This window comes from Moschus berezovskii, chromosome X (genome assembly GCF_049115385.1).
Source record: "Moschus berezovskii isolate FMDL1 chromosome X, NW_MosBer_1.0, whole genome shotgun sequence".
In the NCBI taxonomy this organism is placed as follows: domain Eukaryota; kingdom Metazoa; phylum Chordata; class Mammalia; order Artiodactyla; family Moschidae; genus Moschus; species Moschus berezovskii.
Genome location: NC_142488.1, coordinates 52,152,584 through 52,168,782, shown reverse-complemented (window position 1 = coordinate 52,168,782; position 16,199 = coordinate 52,152,584). Strand labels below are relative to the sequence as shown.

Here is a 16,199-nt window from a genome sequence, read left to right as displayed (position 1 = left end):
TCTCTGAAAGTGGCCCAATTATGTTCACGTTTATGGCTCAGTAATACTTCACTGTATATATGGATCACATCTTCTGTACCCATTCCTCTGTCGATAGACATTTAGGTTGCTACTGTAAATATTGTGGCAATGAACACTGGGGCGCATGGATCTTTTCGAATCATGGTTTTCTCGGGGGGTATATGCCCAGGAACGGGATTGCTGGGTCGCCTAGTAGTTCTACTTTTAGTTTTTAAGGAACATCCCTATTGTTCTCCATGTGGCTGCACCAATTTACATTCCCATCAACAGGGTAGGAGAGCGTCCTTTTCTCCGCAGTACTACAATGTTTATTATTGGTAGGTTTTTAGATGGTGGCCATTCTGACCAGTGTGAAGCGATACCTGATTGTTGTTTTGAAGGGCTTTCCTGGTGGCACAGTGGTAAAGAATCCGTCTGCCAATGCATGAGACACGGGTTTGATCCCTGGGCTGGGAAGCTCCCCTGGAGAAGGAAAAGGCAATGTACTATGGCATGCCTGCCTGGGAAATCCTGTGGACAGAGGAGCCTGGTGGGCTACAGTCCATGGGGCCGCAGTGTTAGACATGACTGAGTGACTGAGCAGCAACAGATATTTTGATAATGGTCATTCTGTCTGCTATGAGGTTATACACCCATTGCTGTTTGGATTTGCATTTCTCTACTAAGTAGTGAAGTTCAGCATCTCTTCCTGTGTTTGCTGGCCGTCTGTATGTCTTCTTTGGAGAAATGTTTACGTAGGTATTTGGCCCATTTTTTGATTGGATTGTTTGTTTCTCTTTTTTTATATTGAGCTACACGAGCTGTTTGTGTATTTTCAAGATGAATCCCTCGTCAGTTGCTACGTTTGCACATTATTTTCTCCCATTCTGTGGGTTGTCTCTTTGTCTTATTTATGGTTGCCTGTGCCTTTTGATTTAATTAGGTCCCATTTGTTCATTTTTGTTTTTGTTTTCATTACTCTGGATGGTGGGTCATAAAAGATCTTCCTGTGATATGTCAGAGAGTGTTCTGTCTATGTTTTCTTCTAAGAGTCTTTTTATAGTTTACTCGAAAAATAGTTCTTTATTTTTCACTGCTCAGGGCCTTAGTTGTGGCATGTGGGAACTTAGCTGTGGAATGTGAGATCTACTTCCCTTACCAGGGAACAATCCCTGGTCCACTGCAATGGGAGCATGGAGTCTTAGCCCCTGGACCACTAGGGAAGTCCTTCCTCTAAGAGTTTATGGAGTCTGAGCTTACATTGAAGTCTTTAATCCATTTTGAGTTTATTTTTGTGCATGGTTTTAGGGAGTGTTCTGATTTCATTTTTTTAAATTAATTTATTTTTTATTGAGGGATAATTGCTTTACAGAATTTTGCTGTTTTCACATGTAGCTGTCCAGTTATCCGAGCACCACTTTTTAAAGAGGGTGTCTTTTCTCCATTGTGTATTTTCACCTCTCTGTCATAGATTAGGTGACCACAGGTGTATGGGTTTATCTCTGGGCTTTTTATCCTGTTCCATTGATCTTTATTTCTCTTTAAGTGCCAGTACCATACTTTCTTGATAACTGTCGCTTTGTAGTGTAGTCTGAAGTCAGGAAGGTTGATTCCTCTAGCTCTATTTTTTTCTTTCAAAAGATTCTCTTGGCTATTTGGGGTCTTTCATGTTTTTGTGCAAAATGTAAAATGTTTTCTTCTAAACTGTGAAAAATATCGTTCGTAATTTGATAGGGATTTCATTGAATCAGTAACATGCTTTGGGTTATATAGTCATTTTCACAATATTGATTCTTACAGTCCAAGAACATAGTGTGTGTGTGTGTGTGTGTGTGTGTGTGTGTTTATATGTATATATGGAAAAAAGTGAAGTCGCTCAGTCGTGTCTGACTCTTTGCAACCCCATGGACTGTATCCTACCAGGCTTCTCTGTCCATGGCATTTTCCAGGCAAGAATCCTGGAGTGGGTTGCCATTTCCTTCTCCAGGAGATCTTCCCGACCCAGGGATTGAACCCGGGTCTCCCGCATTGTAGGCAGACCCTTTACCGTCTGACTATGTCACTCCATCTGATTGTGTCCTCTTTGACTTCTTTCATCAGTGTCTTATAGTTTTGATGAGTACAGGTCTTTTGACTTTTTAGGCAGGTTTATTCCTAGGTATCTTATTCTTCCCGTTGCAGTGGTAAATGAGATTGTATCCCTGATTTATATTTCTCACCTTTCATTGTTAAGGTGTAGGAATGCAAGCAATTTCTGTGTGGGTTAATACGTTTTAAATGAGATAATAATATGAGTCTTCCCATTTTATGCTTCCGTTCACAATGCTTGGGTTAGTTTAGTTTCTTTTGCTTTATTCATAAGCTTTAGAATCAACTTGTCTACACCTGCTAAACTTGCTGCCAGGGTTTTTATTAGACTTGCATTCAATCTATAGATAAATTGAGGGGAGAACATTCATCTTTTCTGTGGTAAGCATGCCAATCCATGATCATGGTATATTCTTCTATTTAGTAAGGCTATTTTCAATTTCTTTGTTCACTGTTTTGCAGTTTACAGCATGCAAATAGTGTGTGTCATTTGTTAGATTCACGACACAGGATCGCCGGTGTTTGTGAGTTGTACATGGTAGCACTCTCTTCAGTTTCATTTTCCAACACTTCTTTGCTCGGATATAGAAATGTGGTTGATTTTGTTCTAATCTTGTATCTTGCACTCTAGGTAAATTCACTTACTAGTTCTGGGAGATTCTGTTATATCTGCGTCATTTCAACAGAGATAATCAGCTTGTGAATTGGAACAATTTTAAGTTAGTCTGCTGATTTGTGCCACAGCATGGATGAATTTCCAAAGCATTGAGGCAGAGGGGAAAGCAGGCAGACCAAGAAGATTACATGTTGCACACTGATGTGTGTTACAGGCTCTAGTGAAGAGCGTTCTAACCTATAAGTGAAATAGAAAGGAGATCAGTGGTTGCCTCAGGCTGCACATGGATGGTAGGGATTCACTGGGAGAGAGCAGAAGGGAACTTTATTAGGTGATGGAAATGTTCTCTTTCTTGACTGGGGTGCTAGTTACATGGTGGATTTATCAAAGGCCTTGGACCTGTACACTTAAATGGACACTTTATTGCTGGACAATGAAATCCCAGTACAACTGATGAAGATAATCTTTGAGTATTAGTTTGATTTGGAGGAATTCGGGTTGCAAATAAGCAACGTCCAAGCCGTGGACCTCTGATAATGAAAATCTTCAAGGCTTTATCAGTCACGCAATGTCCTTTTTGTGGGCAGCAAGCAGGGGACTCTCGCCAGCCTCTGCAGTCTTCCGAAACCCACCCACACACAGAAGAGCACAGTGTACTTTTGGCAAGAATGTGAAACTCCAGCTGAGGTTGGACACCATTTCCTGGGAACACCATTCTGCACTGATTCTTGCCCTCTTAAGAGTCTTCTCCAACACCACAGTTCAAAAGCATCAGTTCTTCGGTGCTCAGCTTTCTTTATACTCCAACTCTCACATCCATACATGACCACTGGAAAAACCACAGACTTGACTAGATGGACCTTTGTTGGCAAAGTAATGTCTCTGTGTTTTAATACGCTGTCTAGGTTGGTCATAACTTTTCTTCCAAGGAGTAAGCGTCTTTCAATTTCATGGCTGCAGTCACCATCTGCAGCTATTTTGGAGCCCCCCAAAATAAAGTCTGTCACTGTTTCCACTGTTTCCCCATCTATTTCCCATGAAGTGATGGGACCGGATGCCATGATCCTGGTTTTCTGAATGTTGAGCTTTAAGGCAACTTTTTCACTCTCCTCTTTCACTTTCATCAAGAGGCTCTTTAGTTTTTCTTCACTTTCTGCCATAACGGTGGAGTCATCTGCATATCTGAGGTTGTTGATATTTTTCCCGGCAATCTTGATTCCAGCTTGTGCTTCATCCAGCCCAGCGTTTCCACGATGTACTCTGCATATAAGTTAAATAAGCAGGGTGACAATATAGAAGCCTTGATATACTCCTTTCCCTATTTGGAACCAGTCTGTTGTTCCATGTCCAGTTCTAGCTGTTGCTTCCTGGCCTGTATACAGATTTCTCAAGAGGCAGGTCAGGTGGGCCGGTATGCCCATCTCTTTCAGAATTTTCCACAGTTTTTGGTGATCCACACAGTCAAAGGCTTTGGCATAGTCAATAAAGCAGAAATAGATGTTTTTCTGGAACTCTCTTGCTTTTTTGATAAACCAACGGATGTATCCCTCCTGTTTTCCAGGGGCCTCTGGAAATGAAGACTTCTCTGGACAGTGTACAGGAATTCATGTGCTCCACACTCTCATCAGCTCTAAGCATCCACCGACTTTTCCATTTTCGACTTTCATGTGTTCATTGGGAATGTACACCCCTTTTCACTTTTCGAAATTTGTAACCCCTGGAAAGTCAACTGTTTTCAGAGTAAATTGAATATGGTTGCTGAACCCCACACTAGGGCAAGTGGCCTGGAAAGGGACTGTCGTGTCCCCCTCAGGTGTGAGAGTCCATTTCTGACCAGGATGTTGAAGTGTTGGCCTCTCCAGGCCACAGGAGTGAGGATGTGCCAGGAGGTTGGGTGGGCTGTGGCAGGCCCCAAAAGCCTAGGGTGACCTCAGGGGCAGGGAGGCCATGAGGGGTGGGGTTCTGGCTCATTGAAGGGAGATGGAAAGCTGTATATGTTTCCTGGGGGATCAGGAGGGTGGGTGTTTGCAGAGAGGAGTGAGAGGTGGGGGTGTCACCGCACGGCACTGTGAATCCCTCAAAGGCAGTGGCAACAGACTGCAGTGGTCAGAGCACATATTTGGGCTCAAAGCATCCTGGGTTCCAGTCCCAGCACTGCCACATCCTGGCTGTGGGACTCAGGGCAAGTGTCTTCCCTCTCAGAGCCTCAGGGTCCTCATCCATGGAATGTGCCTGGTCATCTGCTCCCTTGAGGCTATCTGGTGATTGACGTCAAGGCCATGCGAGCCACTGCATGCGAATTGTCAGGAACTGGACACAAGTGAATCAGTCGGTGAATGCTTGTCCATCAACGAGTGTCTGAGGAGTCAGAGGGCACAGGCCTGGGCTGGGGAGAAATCTGCGGGAGCTGCCAAGGTGCAGGTCCACCTCGGCCAAGGCCCCGGCGCATAGTAGGGCCTCAGAAAACACTGGCTGAGACCTGTTGTGGCCTTTGTGGTGGGGGACCCCGTGGAAGGGCTGAGGCTGGGGGCGGGAGGGAGGCCTGCCTTGGTCCCATGTCTGCCCTGCGGTTCAAGGGTGGCCACCTCCGTGGTGCCAATCGTCAGTTGCTGGGGGACTCAGGGTCTGTCCCCGATCCCTGGGACCCACCTTCCTCCTTGCCCCTGAGGCTGCCTCTCTGCTCACTTCTTCACTCCCCCTCCCACACACCCCCCACCCCAGCTCTCAGCACTGCCCCCTGCTCGGTGTGGAGGGGCAGGAGCTAGGTGAAGATATCCATGGGGAAGGGGGTGGAAGGGGAGAGAGGTGCAAGCCTGGAGGCCCGGAGAGGTGGTGACTTCCCCAGCATCCTGCCTCTGAGAGCTGCTCTCGCCTCCTTTCCAGATGAGCTGCCTCATCTCAGGTGCCCACAGCACACAGTGCTCCCGCTCACACCTGTGGCTTGTGGTGAGTGCCCCGACCTCGTCCGTGAGATGGCAGGTACCTACTGAGTGCACAGTAGGGTCCTGGGAGGTCCCAGGTTGAGGGAGCCAGAAATAGTTCAGTGTCATTCATCACGCCAGAGCGGGGTTCCCCAAATCAGGACCATCAACCCGGATACCTGCACCTGGGAGGGCACTGAATCTCTGTCAGAATCACAGAGTGTCCACGGGGCGAGGCATCAACCCAGCAGCCAGGGAGGCAGACAGCAAAGCACCAACAAATAAGGCAGAAACCCACGTGAAGCCTGTCTTTAAGGGAGGGGTCGACACAGAGCCTGCCTCCTGGGGGTACGGCCCAGGCCATCGCTCAGAAGGGTTGCACCAGTGGTGGACTCCTGCCGCTTGCTTGGAATGCTTCCTCATTTTTGAGCCAAGTGATGGGTGTTTTTGCCTTCCAGTGGGTCTGGAACACGATCCAGCTGGGTCTGGGTCAGGATCCAGGTCTGGTTGAGGGAGTAGAGCCCGTTCTTGGGGCAAAGAGGCAAGCAATGGGTGGCTGGGCAGGTGGGCTGCGGCCTTTACACTACTCTCTCCTTCCTCTTAACCTGGAGCCTTGTCCTCCAGGCTGTGGGCATCACTGAGATACCCAGAAAAGCCCCAGATGGCCCCTTCCTGCTACGGGGTCCTTCCCAGAGTTCCAAAGTGTCTCTGCCCTCACTGTCGTCTGCCTGGGGAATGAAAGTTTAGCCTCAGACCCCTCAGGGATCACACAGCCCTTGAAGACACCGGGACCTAGGCTGGCCTTGGCTTCACTGGGAGAGCCCTGCTTCCATGGAGAAGTACCCTGGAGCCTCCCGAAGGGCCTCGGGTCATGGTCATGGGCGATGGGCTGTCCAGCTCTGCCTGCAGCTTTCTCCCATGAAACAGGCTGTCTTGCCTATGATGGTGTCTCCTCTACCTGCTGGAGGTGTGAGGATGTCACTGTGAGGCCTACCTCGCTGTCCTTAGGACTCGAGAAGAGGGATGAGGTCCTAAAGTTGTGTGGCTGATGAGGGAAGGAATCCTGGACAGGGACTCCAGAGATGGGGTGGGGCAGGTAGGTCCTGGGGGATGTCTGTGGAGCCTGTCCCTTGGTGGGAGGGACAGTGGCACCAGCTCACAGCCCTCCACCCCACCCTTGCTCCTGTGAACCGCCACTGTATTTGACTAGGGGCACACAGTGTAGGAGATCGTGAAGCTGTGGACTGGAGCCTCTGAAAACCCATGGTCGCCCCCCCTCAGGGGCATCGCTGCCCTTCCCAGCGCACCCACACCTGCCTGTCTTTTAGGCAGAGGCGGCCCCCGCCTGTCCCCGAGGGCCTGACTGCGGGCTGCTCAGAGCCACAGCTGCCCAGGAAAAGGAGGAAACATCTGACTGATTCTGCAACTTTAATGTAACACAGATACCCAAAACACGACAGCACGAGAAAAGCACACAATGAAAGCAGGAAGGGCATAGAGTGCGTCATCTTGCATGCCACCTTCCATGGGCGGGGAGAAGCGGGCCTGGAGTGCTCTGTCGGGGACCGGGCAGCGGAGGCACTCTGGCTCGGCGGGGGACGGCCGCAGCTCCTCAGGGCTGCCTGGAACCGGGAGACACAAAAGCCGGAGTAGAGGTGTCAATGCTCGTGAGGGACAGCAAGGACAGACTGAGTGTCTTGTCGGGCTGCCCTCGTTCCCCCAGGACACCCCAGGCCTGCCCCTGACACCTCCCAGCCCCTCCCCACCCCAGCCTCCAGAGTCCTGGGTAATGACCTCCAATCTTACTGAATCCAGGAGAAGAAGCTGGCACTGGTTCTGGCAGCGTTTCTGGTCCGGATGGTGGAGCTGGTGCTGGGGCCATCGAGCATGCTGGCGCTGGCCGCGCCATTGGTGCCACTGCTGACACCAGCCCTCCAGGTACCTCTCCTGTTGGCACGGTTGCTATTCAGAATGTACTGATGGTATCTGGCCCAGAAAGCGAAGGGGATCCTGGACCAGGCGTCGCCAAAATCTCCGTCCTCATCCCAGGTCAGGAGCTCCACCTGGATATCGTCCCAGCTCCACCGTCCGATCAGAGCTTCCTCCCCGATGTTCATCTGGGCCCTCATCTGGGCCCTGGCATGCTCCTCGGCCATATCCACATCCATTGTCTTGAAAGCATCATCCACAGCCTCCAGGAAATGAGCCCTCCATTCCCGGGGGTCTCGGTTCTGATACTGCGATGGAAGCATAGCAACCATGTGAGCACTTACCCCACCTCGCTCAGCACCCGCTTCCCGCCTTTCACTCACTGAAGCGCTTTGTGAAATCATGTTAAAGACCCACACGACTGAAATCGGGCTCCCGTCGTTCGGTGCCAGACCTGGGATTTCACCCCGTCCACTCCCTACAGTCTGTGAACTGGTGTCAGTGACTCGGGAACCTTGCTGGGCCTTGGTGTCCTCACCGGACAAATGGCGTCAGGAGGCCGGGACCAAGACACAAACCAGGTATGGGAAGGTGCAGCCAGAACACAGGCTCTGCCTTTACCTGGGCGATGAATCTCAGCACCCTCATCTTGCTGGTCTCATGGCAGGCGCGCAGACCCCAGAGGAACTCATACTCGGGTGGACTGCTATTGGGGACCTTCTTGTATTCCAGATACCTGCGTGAGAGAGGACAACAAACCTCTGCTCCCAGACAGGCACACCTGTGGCTGCTCCAGTGGCTCCCAGGTAGTCCCTTCCCAGCCCCGAGGCTGCAGCTCGGCTGCTGCAGGAGGCCTGCCCTGGCCCCGCAGCACCTGCCCCTGCTTCCACACCGGCTCCCAGGGTTTCTGCCTCCTAAATGGAGGGGCTCACACCCCTAGGCCCCTGGTCCTGCCCAGTAGACATGGGGAGGTGCAGGGGGCACGTGTAGGGTACTTGTTCAGAGGAAGGCCACGAGTTTTGTGCCCCTTGTCACGATAACCCAGATTCCTGTTGGGTCCGGTGTAAGCAGGAGCCATCTCTTCAGGCTCCATGCTCTGAGCACAACCCGCCATGGGGCTTGTCCGTGACCTGACTGAACCCTGGGAGAATCCATCCTAGAAAACGACTGTATGGGAAGAAACAGTCAACCAAGAGTAGGGGACTCCACGCATACTCCCAAACATCTGTGAACGTGTGTTTGTGGGGCGGCAGGTGAACATGCACACGGGGCCTTTGTGAGGGCACAAGAGATCTCCAAGCACTGACGATGGGGTGAGCCTGGGCTAGAAAATCAGCAGGGCCAGGCTCCAGGCCCAGATGCGCCTTACTCCAGTCAGGGCCGTGATCAGGTTTCCACTCTCGGAGTCCCAGGCCCCTGAGATGAAAAGCCGGGACACTGCCTACAGGGCAGGTGCTGAAGGTGGTGGGGGCTGTACCGTCCCACCCGGTGTTTACAGACCGCAAGTGCTCCCTTTCCCCAGGCCTCCCTGGAATTGTCCCCTCGCCCCCCACACTCGCATCCTCCCACCCCACACTCACACCAGACACCCATCCCTCTGGTGTTAAGACGTGGGCCGGGGAATGGCTTCCTCAGCCAGAGCAGCACACGAGGAAGGCCTGAGTGGGGGGCAAAGATACTCACTTCTGCTTCACAAAGTCCTCTGTAATGAGTTTCCTCAGATCACCAAGGAATGGGTGCCTCACCCTGCGTGCAAGGAAAGGAATGTGTGACTAGAGAGAGTGACAGGGCCTGGGCTGGGCAGGAACGCTCCCAGCAGGACTGAGGGCCTCCTAGCCTGTGAGGCGTCCTCATGGACGCCTGGGCTGGCAGCAGAGGCCAGGCAGCCACTTGTCAGCAGGGCCCCAAGGAGGGGCTGGATGGAGCCCCCAGGTCCGATGGTGTCTCTGAGGTCTCACGTGGGAACAGAGAGAGCACACGGGGCAGAAGAGGGCTTGGGGTCCAGGACCATTTCCCCACGCACCCTGGTGGACCCTTGGCGCTCTCCCTAGCCCAGGATGCCACACCCCACAGAGACCGCTGGGCCACTGCAATCCTGGGGCCTCCTGCGCCCAAGGACACACTGAGGAGCAGGAGCCAAGAGACCCTAGTCATACCCGGGGCGCAGTCCCATCTTGCGGAGGGCCTCCCAGAGGACGGCTGTGAGAAGAGACGAGGTACAGGAGTTTAGCAGATGGAGGGAGGTGAGAGGACGGGCTACCCCCCAGCTGCCTGTCCAGCCACTCACCCTCGCTGGCACGGTTGCCGTTCATGAAGATGACACCCAGAATCACCAAGAGGAGACTCAGCCTGGGAGTGTCCTTGGTCCTGAAGGCGTAGAAAGAGGGATCCTGAGCCATCTGCCCAGGTGACCACAGCCAGCTCACCCAACTAGCCTCTCCCACACTGCTGGGCTACAGGGCAGTTCCTCCCACTCTGTATGGCTTGCTATACCTGGTCCAGACAATTCCTTCCTCGGCCTGAGACTGAGGCCCTTCATCCATCAAATGTGGATGCTAACACCTCTTCCCAGGGCTCTGTCGAGGACGGGGTTAGGCGGGGAGCAGACGATTGGCAACCCTGAGTCCAGAGGCACACCCTGACCTTCCCTGCCCTTTGCCCACTGCATCTGGAGCCCGACTCCACTGGAGAACCCCCGCCCCCGGCTCTCCCCTCTCCCTGCCCCCTGCCCGAGGCCCACTCTGCCAAGCCCTGGCCGGTCCCTTAGCAGAGAGAGGCAATCAAGAAGCTTGCTTTCCTAGGAAGACAGGGGCGGGGAAGGGTGGGCAGGGCTGAAACCCAGAGAGCCGCAAAGCCTCGCCCCAGGCTACTTGCCCCTGCCTGCCCTTAGCTGCTCAGCACTGCTAACTCTGGGTGGGAGCCGTGCTAGGCCCCCCCAGCCCTACTTTCCCGTTTCTCGAGAGGAGGGGGCAGGCACCACCAAGGAAGGCCACCGGCCTCCTGTGTTTTCTCACTTTCCCAGGAGGCGGGCTGACGAATCCCGTGTGCAGACGAGAATGTACAGGTGCTCTTCCTTGTCGATTTCCTTCAGGTGGATCCCGAACTTCTACAGCGGGGAGAAAATGCAATGTGAGATCAAACATCCAGGCTGGGTGTCCGGCAGGCGGTCATCAATTCCCTGTTAGAACTCTTTCTTGGCGGGGAACCCCAAGCCCTGGGGGAGGAGGGAGAGGGGAGGCCATGGAGGAAGCGCCCTGTGGGAGCATCGCCACTGGCTGAGACAACGGGAGCCACCTCAGGAGACCACAGGCGCTCAGAGGGCACAAGCGGGAGGAAGGAGGGGAGGAGGCTTGCAGAGGAAGCTCCCAGCTGTAGAGGCCAGGGAGGCCTTCCCTCCAGAGCACGCAGTCCGGCCCCTGGGCCTTGAGGGGATGCAGAGCGGGCAGGTGGGCAAGGGGTCCCTGCTGCTCCTGCTCCACAGAGCTGCCCCCGGCCCCACACCCACCTTTTCCAGAGTGTACGTTGCTCGTTCAATGATCTCAGGGAAGTGTTCGTCATATTCTCGGATGACATCCTTCAGCATGTCTGTAGGACGGGAGGGGTGGGCAAAGCACCAGGGCTGAGCAGCAGCCACAGAGCTACAGCCTTTCCGTCAGCCCCGCTGAGGGGAGCACACTGAGGACCCCACACTGTGCCAATGGAGCCACTGGCCAGGCCTGAGCTGTGTGTGTGTGGTGGGGAGAGGGCATCTGGTGGGAGGCCCACAGGGCAGGGTGGTGAGGGCGGGGAAGGACAGAGTTCAGGGAGGGGGCAGAGGCTGCCCACCTGAGCGCTTGATGGGGATCTTCTTGTAGTCTTTAATCATCAGATATTTCACCAACTTATTTGCCTGGAGAAGGAAGAGCGCACGGGGAGATCGAGGCGTGGGTGACCTCAAAGAACTGGCCCACAAGGGAGGAGAGGAGGGAGATAGGGGGAAGGGCAGGCTTCCTTCTTACCCTCTCTTGCAGAAGGGTCACATTGCGGGGTGGCAAGCACAGCACGTGCCTTGAGGGTACCTGGGACCTCAGGGCCATGGGGGGCCGAGGGGCCATCTGAGGCCGCGCGGTCGTCAGCAGGGGCTGCGATGCCCTCCAGGTCGGTGGGACCGCAGGAGGCTCTCTCTCCTCCTCGCTGCTCTCATATTCGTCATCCAGGTGCTTGGACTGTACCATTAGACAGAGGAGAGACTCAGGGCGACCAGGCTCCCTGTGCAAAAGCGCCTGGCACACATCTTAGCCAGAGCAGGTACTTGGAAATAAGGGTAGTAGATGACACGCGGATGACACGTGCCCAGTGCTTACTAAGTGCCAGGCACTGAGCCAACCGCTTCTCCCTCCAGACCCGAGGGTAGGGACTACGTGGAGTAAAAACATGCTGGTAAACTTGGCTTGGAGAAACATGTACAAGCTGAGAGAAGAGGGAGAGGGAAGAAGAGGGAGAGGAAGGGAGGGGAGGAGGCAGAGAGCTGAGAGGGCAGAGAAAGCAGGGGAGCAAGGCGGGTGGGAGACAGCAGGGAGGTCTCACCTTCTTTGTCCTCTTGCCTCCCATTCTGGCCCAGGGCTCCGCACTCTGCTGGGAAGTGGCAGCTGCACTCTCAGGCTCAGGGATGCTCGTGGCCATCTTGGCCTTGGCGGCAGCTGCTGCCACAACATTCTGAGGCTCCACCCAGCGAGTCTTGGCGAGAGCCTTCCCGGACTTGGTCGTCTTGGGCCGGGTGGCCGCCCCCTCCGCGGCAGAGGCTGCCTGGGTGCCCCTGGAGGCAACACTGGGGCCCTCGGTGGCAGCCTCTTGGGCCGGGGCAGGTCTCTTGGGGCGTGGGAAGGCCACGCCACTGACACCTGCCGGCTGGCTGAAATCAAAGGCGTCGTTCGGACCCGGGAAGGCTGTCGTGGGCCGGGTGGCATCCATCTCACTTGCACGCGAGGCCTGGGGGAAAGCACAGGCCGTACTAGGGCCCTCGGCCGCAGCCTCCTGGGCCTGGGAGGATGTCTGCGGCTGTGGGGACCTTGCTGGAGCCCCAGGGGCAGCCATCTCGCTATTGACTAGCATCTGGGAGCTGTGCGGAGAAGCGATGCTGGTCTCAGGGGTGGCTGCCGGAGCCTGGGCAGCAGATGCCATGGGCTGGGTATCGCCTCCTGACGCCTGGTGTGTGGCCACCGGGTGGTGGTTAGTGACCACCTGATTGTAGGTGGCACGGGCAGCAGTGGCAGCGGCCCGAGCAGCTTGGTTAGAGGCGGCGGCCCGGGCTACGTTGGCAGCACGGGCAGCCGTCTCATTGGCAAGTGTTTCTGGATCCATCCGAAACGCCTCCAGCAGAGTTCTGGCCAGCACAGGGTTTTCCAGTTCCCAGGGCTCATTCTGCAAGACCAGGGAGGGGAAGGGAGGGCAGGGCAGGGCAGGGGAGGGGAGGGGAGGGGAGGGCAGGGCAGGGCATGGCAGGGGAGGGGAAGGCAGATAGCTCTACACAGATAGCTCCCCCTGTGTTGGCCAGCCTCCCACCAGCCCCCAGGCCCTCCCAACACTTCCCCCGCTCCGCCCCTCCTCGCACCCTTCCCCTCCCCGCTGCTCCCAGTAGGAGAGGGAAGGTTTGGGTAAGCTGGGCAGTCCCTTCCCCTTCAACTCCAGCCCTCACCGGCCCCCTCCTCCCATCCTCCCTGACGTCACAAGAGAGAAGGCCCAGGGCTAGCAGGTGGCCGAGGAGGGCCCTCACCGCTAAGATGCGAAAGCCTGGACCCAAGCTCCCAAAGGCTCTGAGGATGCGGATGTCAAAGCTGGTGAGGGCGCCGTAGCCTCCGAAAGCACCAAATTCTTCATAGTCGTTGCCTTCAACCATGTCTTCCTCCCCGACTTCATCACTACCCTCGTCCATGTCTTCAACGTTGTACCCTTCAGATTCCTTGCGGTAGCTTCCCTCTGCCATGCTGGGGGTCCCAAGGAGAACAGAGCTCAGCCTGAGAGGGATGAGGAGGCCTCTTCAGGGGGAGGGGGCGGGATCCAGCAGGAGGCGGGATCTCTCAGGAGGTGGAGGGCTGCAGTCACCGGGTTCCCAGGCAGTGTAAGGTTGGGGCGGGGGTGAGGGCTGCTGGGGTAGATTCCCTCAGAGACAGAGCCCTAGGAGAAGGACAGAGGAGGTCGGAGGAGACCCTGCACTGAAAGGGCAGTTTAGGTCACACAGGCTCCCTAGACCAGCGGCTGGATTGGAACAAGGGGTAGACTGGCGGGCTTGGGTCCAGAGAGTCCCATAAGAGACGCTTTGAGAGAGGGGAAATAAAGCGCCTCGATTTAATGGCTGGAGCAGGGGACCAGGATGCTGGGGAGGAGAAGACATGAGAAGGCTCAGACAACGGGGACCGCTGGAAGCTCTGGGAAAGTGAATCCCAGGGACCCTCTAAGTCGCGGTGGCGGGGATTCGGCTGATTCAGGTCTAGGCTGGGCTCATACAGGAGCGCTCAAGATGGATGGAGTGGGGGGCGGGGTGGCGGGGAAATCCTCGGACTAGGTGAGGCTCGAACTGGAAGTGCTGGAGGTCTCAAAGGCCAGGATCGCAACTCGGGGAAGGGGGCAAAGCGGTCAGTGGGGCTGCACCGGTCTCAGAATGGTTGGAGTGGGGGTGGGGCCTCCGCGCTAAGGCAGCTCAGCACGGAGCACACGCGTCTGTTAAAGGTGTTCAGATGGTGGGCTCCGGTGTTAAGCAGGGCTCGAATCGGGGAGCCTGGGTCTGGTGGACGTGGTGGGGGGCGGCTCCTTTGTTGACCACGGGTCTAGTGGGGTTCAAGTTCTGCGTGCTTGGGCTTTGTTCACATCCGGGGGCGGGGGTGGGGTGGGGAGGAAGGGCACAGCGTACCGGGTTCCACTTGCCCTCTCCCGGTCCTGTGTGGGGCTGGATCCTTACCTTCCCTGGGGCTCCAATGGCGTCCGTCCTCAGCACCAGGAACCCCGCAGCCGCGCCCTCGCCTACTGCTGCCAGCACAGCAGCTCCCACCACCCCGCCCCTTTTCTCCCCGCACCCCCCCACCCCCCGCGGCTGGGCAGCCTGCGCATGCGCGGACCCCTCCAGCCGGCCCGCTCTCCCAACAAAAGCCTTTTCCACCAGGTCCCCTGTGCGCATGCGGTTCGGCCAGTGGGTGGGCGGGGTGGGGTGGGGGCGTTTTCTCCCTCCTGCCAGATTCCCCTCACCATCAACCCCTCCGCCCCCGCGACACCGACGGGGGACGCGGGCACGCACGCCCTGTATTGCGGTTCCAACCCATCCATCATATACCCTCAGTCCCCCCACTTTTGCACAGTGCTTCTCAGCGCTGCCCTCCCCCTTGCCTCTAAGCTCCTCCGGTGTGGTCTGGAATACTTCCCCAGCATGAATGACCCCTAGGTCACCAATACAGAGGTCTCTAGCCCGGTCGGTAACTGCAACAGGAGAAATGGAAATGGCGAGAGGACACCAGTTCCCTGTGTGTTCTCCTCCACTATCCATCTCTAGGGCCCCCAGACACACTGGGAACATCTGCTTCCCCAACCACTCTTCGGGCCGCTTGTGTGTGCTGGGCATTATCTTCCTCTCACAGCAGCCCTGGGAGGTGGATGTCAGCACCCCCATTTTACAGATCAGGAAGCTGAGGCACAGACAGACGCATTGCCGTGAACTCACTCGACAAGGCCACAGAGCCAGTGAGGTGAAAATGCAGCATTTGGGCTCGGGTCTTCTGACTCCGAAACCCGTGCTCCATTAGCACTGGCCCCGGGGCCGAAGCACCCTCCCCTCTTCAGTTTGAGCAGCAGATCCGCTCCACCTCCCCTGCCCTGTCAACATCTGTCCCAACAAACCGGGTTTCTGTTCTCTGAGACCTAAGCTCATGCTCTGCATCCCAGGGGGAACAGGTGGGGGGCCCCAGGCCCACCCCTTGCCTGCCCTATGTGGGTTCATCCAGGTGTGCGAATTGCTCCTTGGGGTCCACTCCCTGCTCTGACTGGCAGGCCCCTTCGCTGTGAGTGGCACAAATGGGTTGTCCCTGAGGCCTTCCTGGTGCCCACTGGAGCGGCCAGGACAATCAGGCACTTGTGTGTCTGAGTCATGGCAAGCCCTGATTCAGAGTAAATGTTTGGCCTGGTTCCTTCCACGCCTGGGGCCTGGGGCAGCTGTGGTCTTGTGGATAGAAGCTCTCGGCTGGACTTCCAAATTCCAGGGATGGAGTGCTGGGTCAGTCTGTCGCTAGCTGTGTGAGCCCACTCGGGTCACTGGACATCTCTGAGCCTGGTTTCTCAACATGCAAAATGGGAAGCAAAAGGAGAACTTACTGGTGTCCCACCCAAGGGCGTACATGCTCCAGAATGACTGAAGAAAATGCTATGCTCCCATTTCAAATTGCACCTCTTTTTTTTTTTTAAACAAACAAACATAGTGGACTTTTATATTCGTTTTTATATCAGCCTCTCCAGGACCCCTGTGTCTGAATGGAAGCTATTGCTAGCACCAGAGCTTTCACTCTCCAGTGACCAACATCAATTCTGCCTGGCTGGATGGCTTTCCTCAGCTGTTGCATAGCAACCTTCCCTGTCAGCTAGCTGCTTGTGTCTCTCAGCCCTTCTTGTGTAACACGTTTCTGTAC

At 55.3% G+C, this 16,199-nt stretch overlaps 1 protein-coding gene and 1 non-coding gene across 5 annotated transcripts; both read right to left on the bottom strand.

Annotated features, from left to right (window-relative positions):
• Positions 1–7,036: 7,036 nt before the first annotated feature.
• Positions 7,037–14,588, bottom strand: LOC129534981 (melanoma-associated antigen D4). Of its 4 annotated transcripts, none has more exons than XM_055393520.2 (13): positions 14,489–14,588; positions 13,307–13,517; positions 12,121–12,954; positions 11,553–11,759; positions 11,380–11,443; positions 11,060–11,139; positions 10,569–10,660; positions 9,842–9,921; positions 9,711–9,753; positions 9,238–9,300; positions 8,176–8,290; positions 7,420–7,862; positions 7,037–7,247 (listed from the first exon to the last, which is right to left on the bottom strand). In XM_055393520.2, the coding sequence occupies exons 2-12, from the start codon at positions 13,514–13,516 to the stop codon at positions 7,428–7,430; spliced, it is 2,223 nt and encodes a 740-aa protein (XP_055249495.1). In that variant the 5' UTR covers position 13,517; positions 14,489–14,588; the 3' UTR covers positions 7,037–7,247; positions 7,420–7,427. The 4 variants fall into 4 exon arrangements, with proteins under 4 accessions (XP_055249495.1, XP_055249492.1, XP_055249494.1 ...); XM_055393517.2 differs by having other exon boundaries at positions 7,432–7,862; XM_055393519.2 differs by having other exon boundaries at positions 7,432–7,862; positions 13,307–13,547; positions 14,489–14,576.
• Positions 8,537–8,663, bottom strand: LOC129535349 (small nucleolar RNA SNORA11). The gene has a single exon (XR_008681624.2). It is a non-coding gene; the product is annotated as a small nucleolar RNA SNORA11 (small nucleolar RNA).
• Positions 14,589–16,199: the final 1,611 nt, after the last annotated feature.

Excerpts from the sequence above, each read along its gene's own strand:
- LOC129534981 (XM_055393517.2), bottom strand. The coding sequence starts at position 13,516 with ATGGCAGAGGGAAGCTACCGCAAGGAATCTGAAGGGTACAACGTTGAA. Across the intron at positions 11,444-11,552 it reads TGACCCTTCTGCAAGAGAGG|GCAAATAAGTTGGTGAAATA; the intron begins GTAAGAAGGAAG and ends TTCCTTCTCCAG. Across the intron at positions 9,301-9,710 it reads AAGATGGGACTGCGCCCCGG|GGTGAGGCACCCATTCCTTG; the intron begins GTATGACTAGGG and ends CCTTGCACGCAG.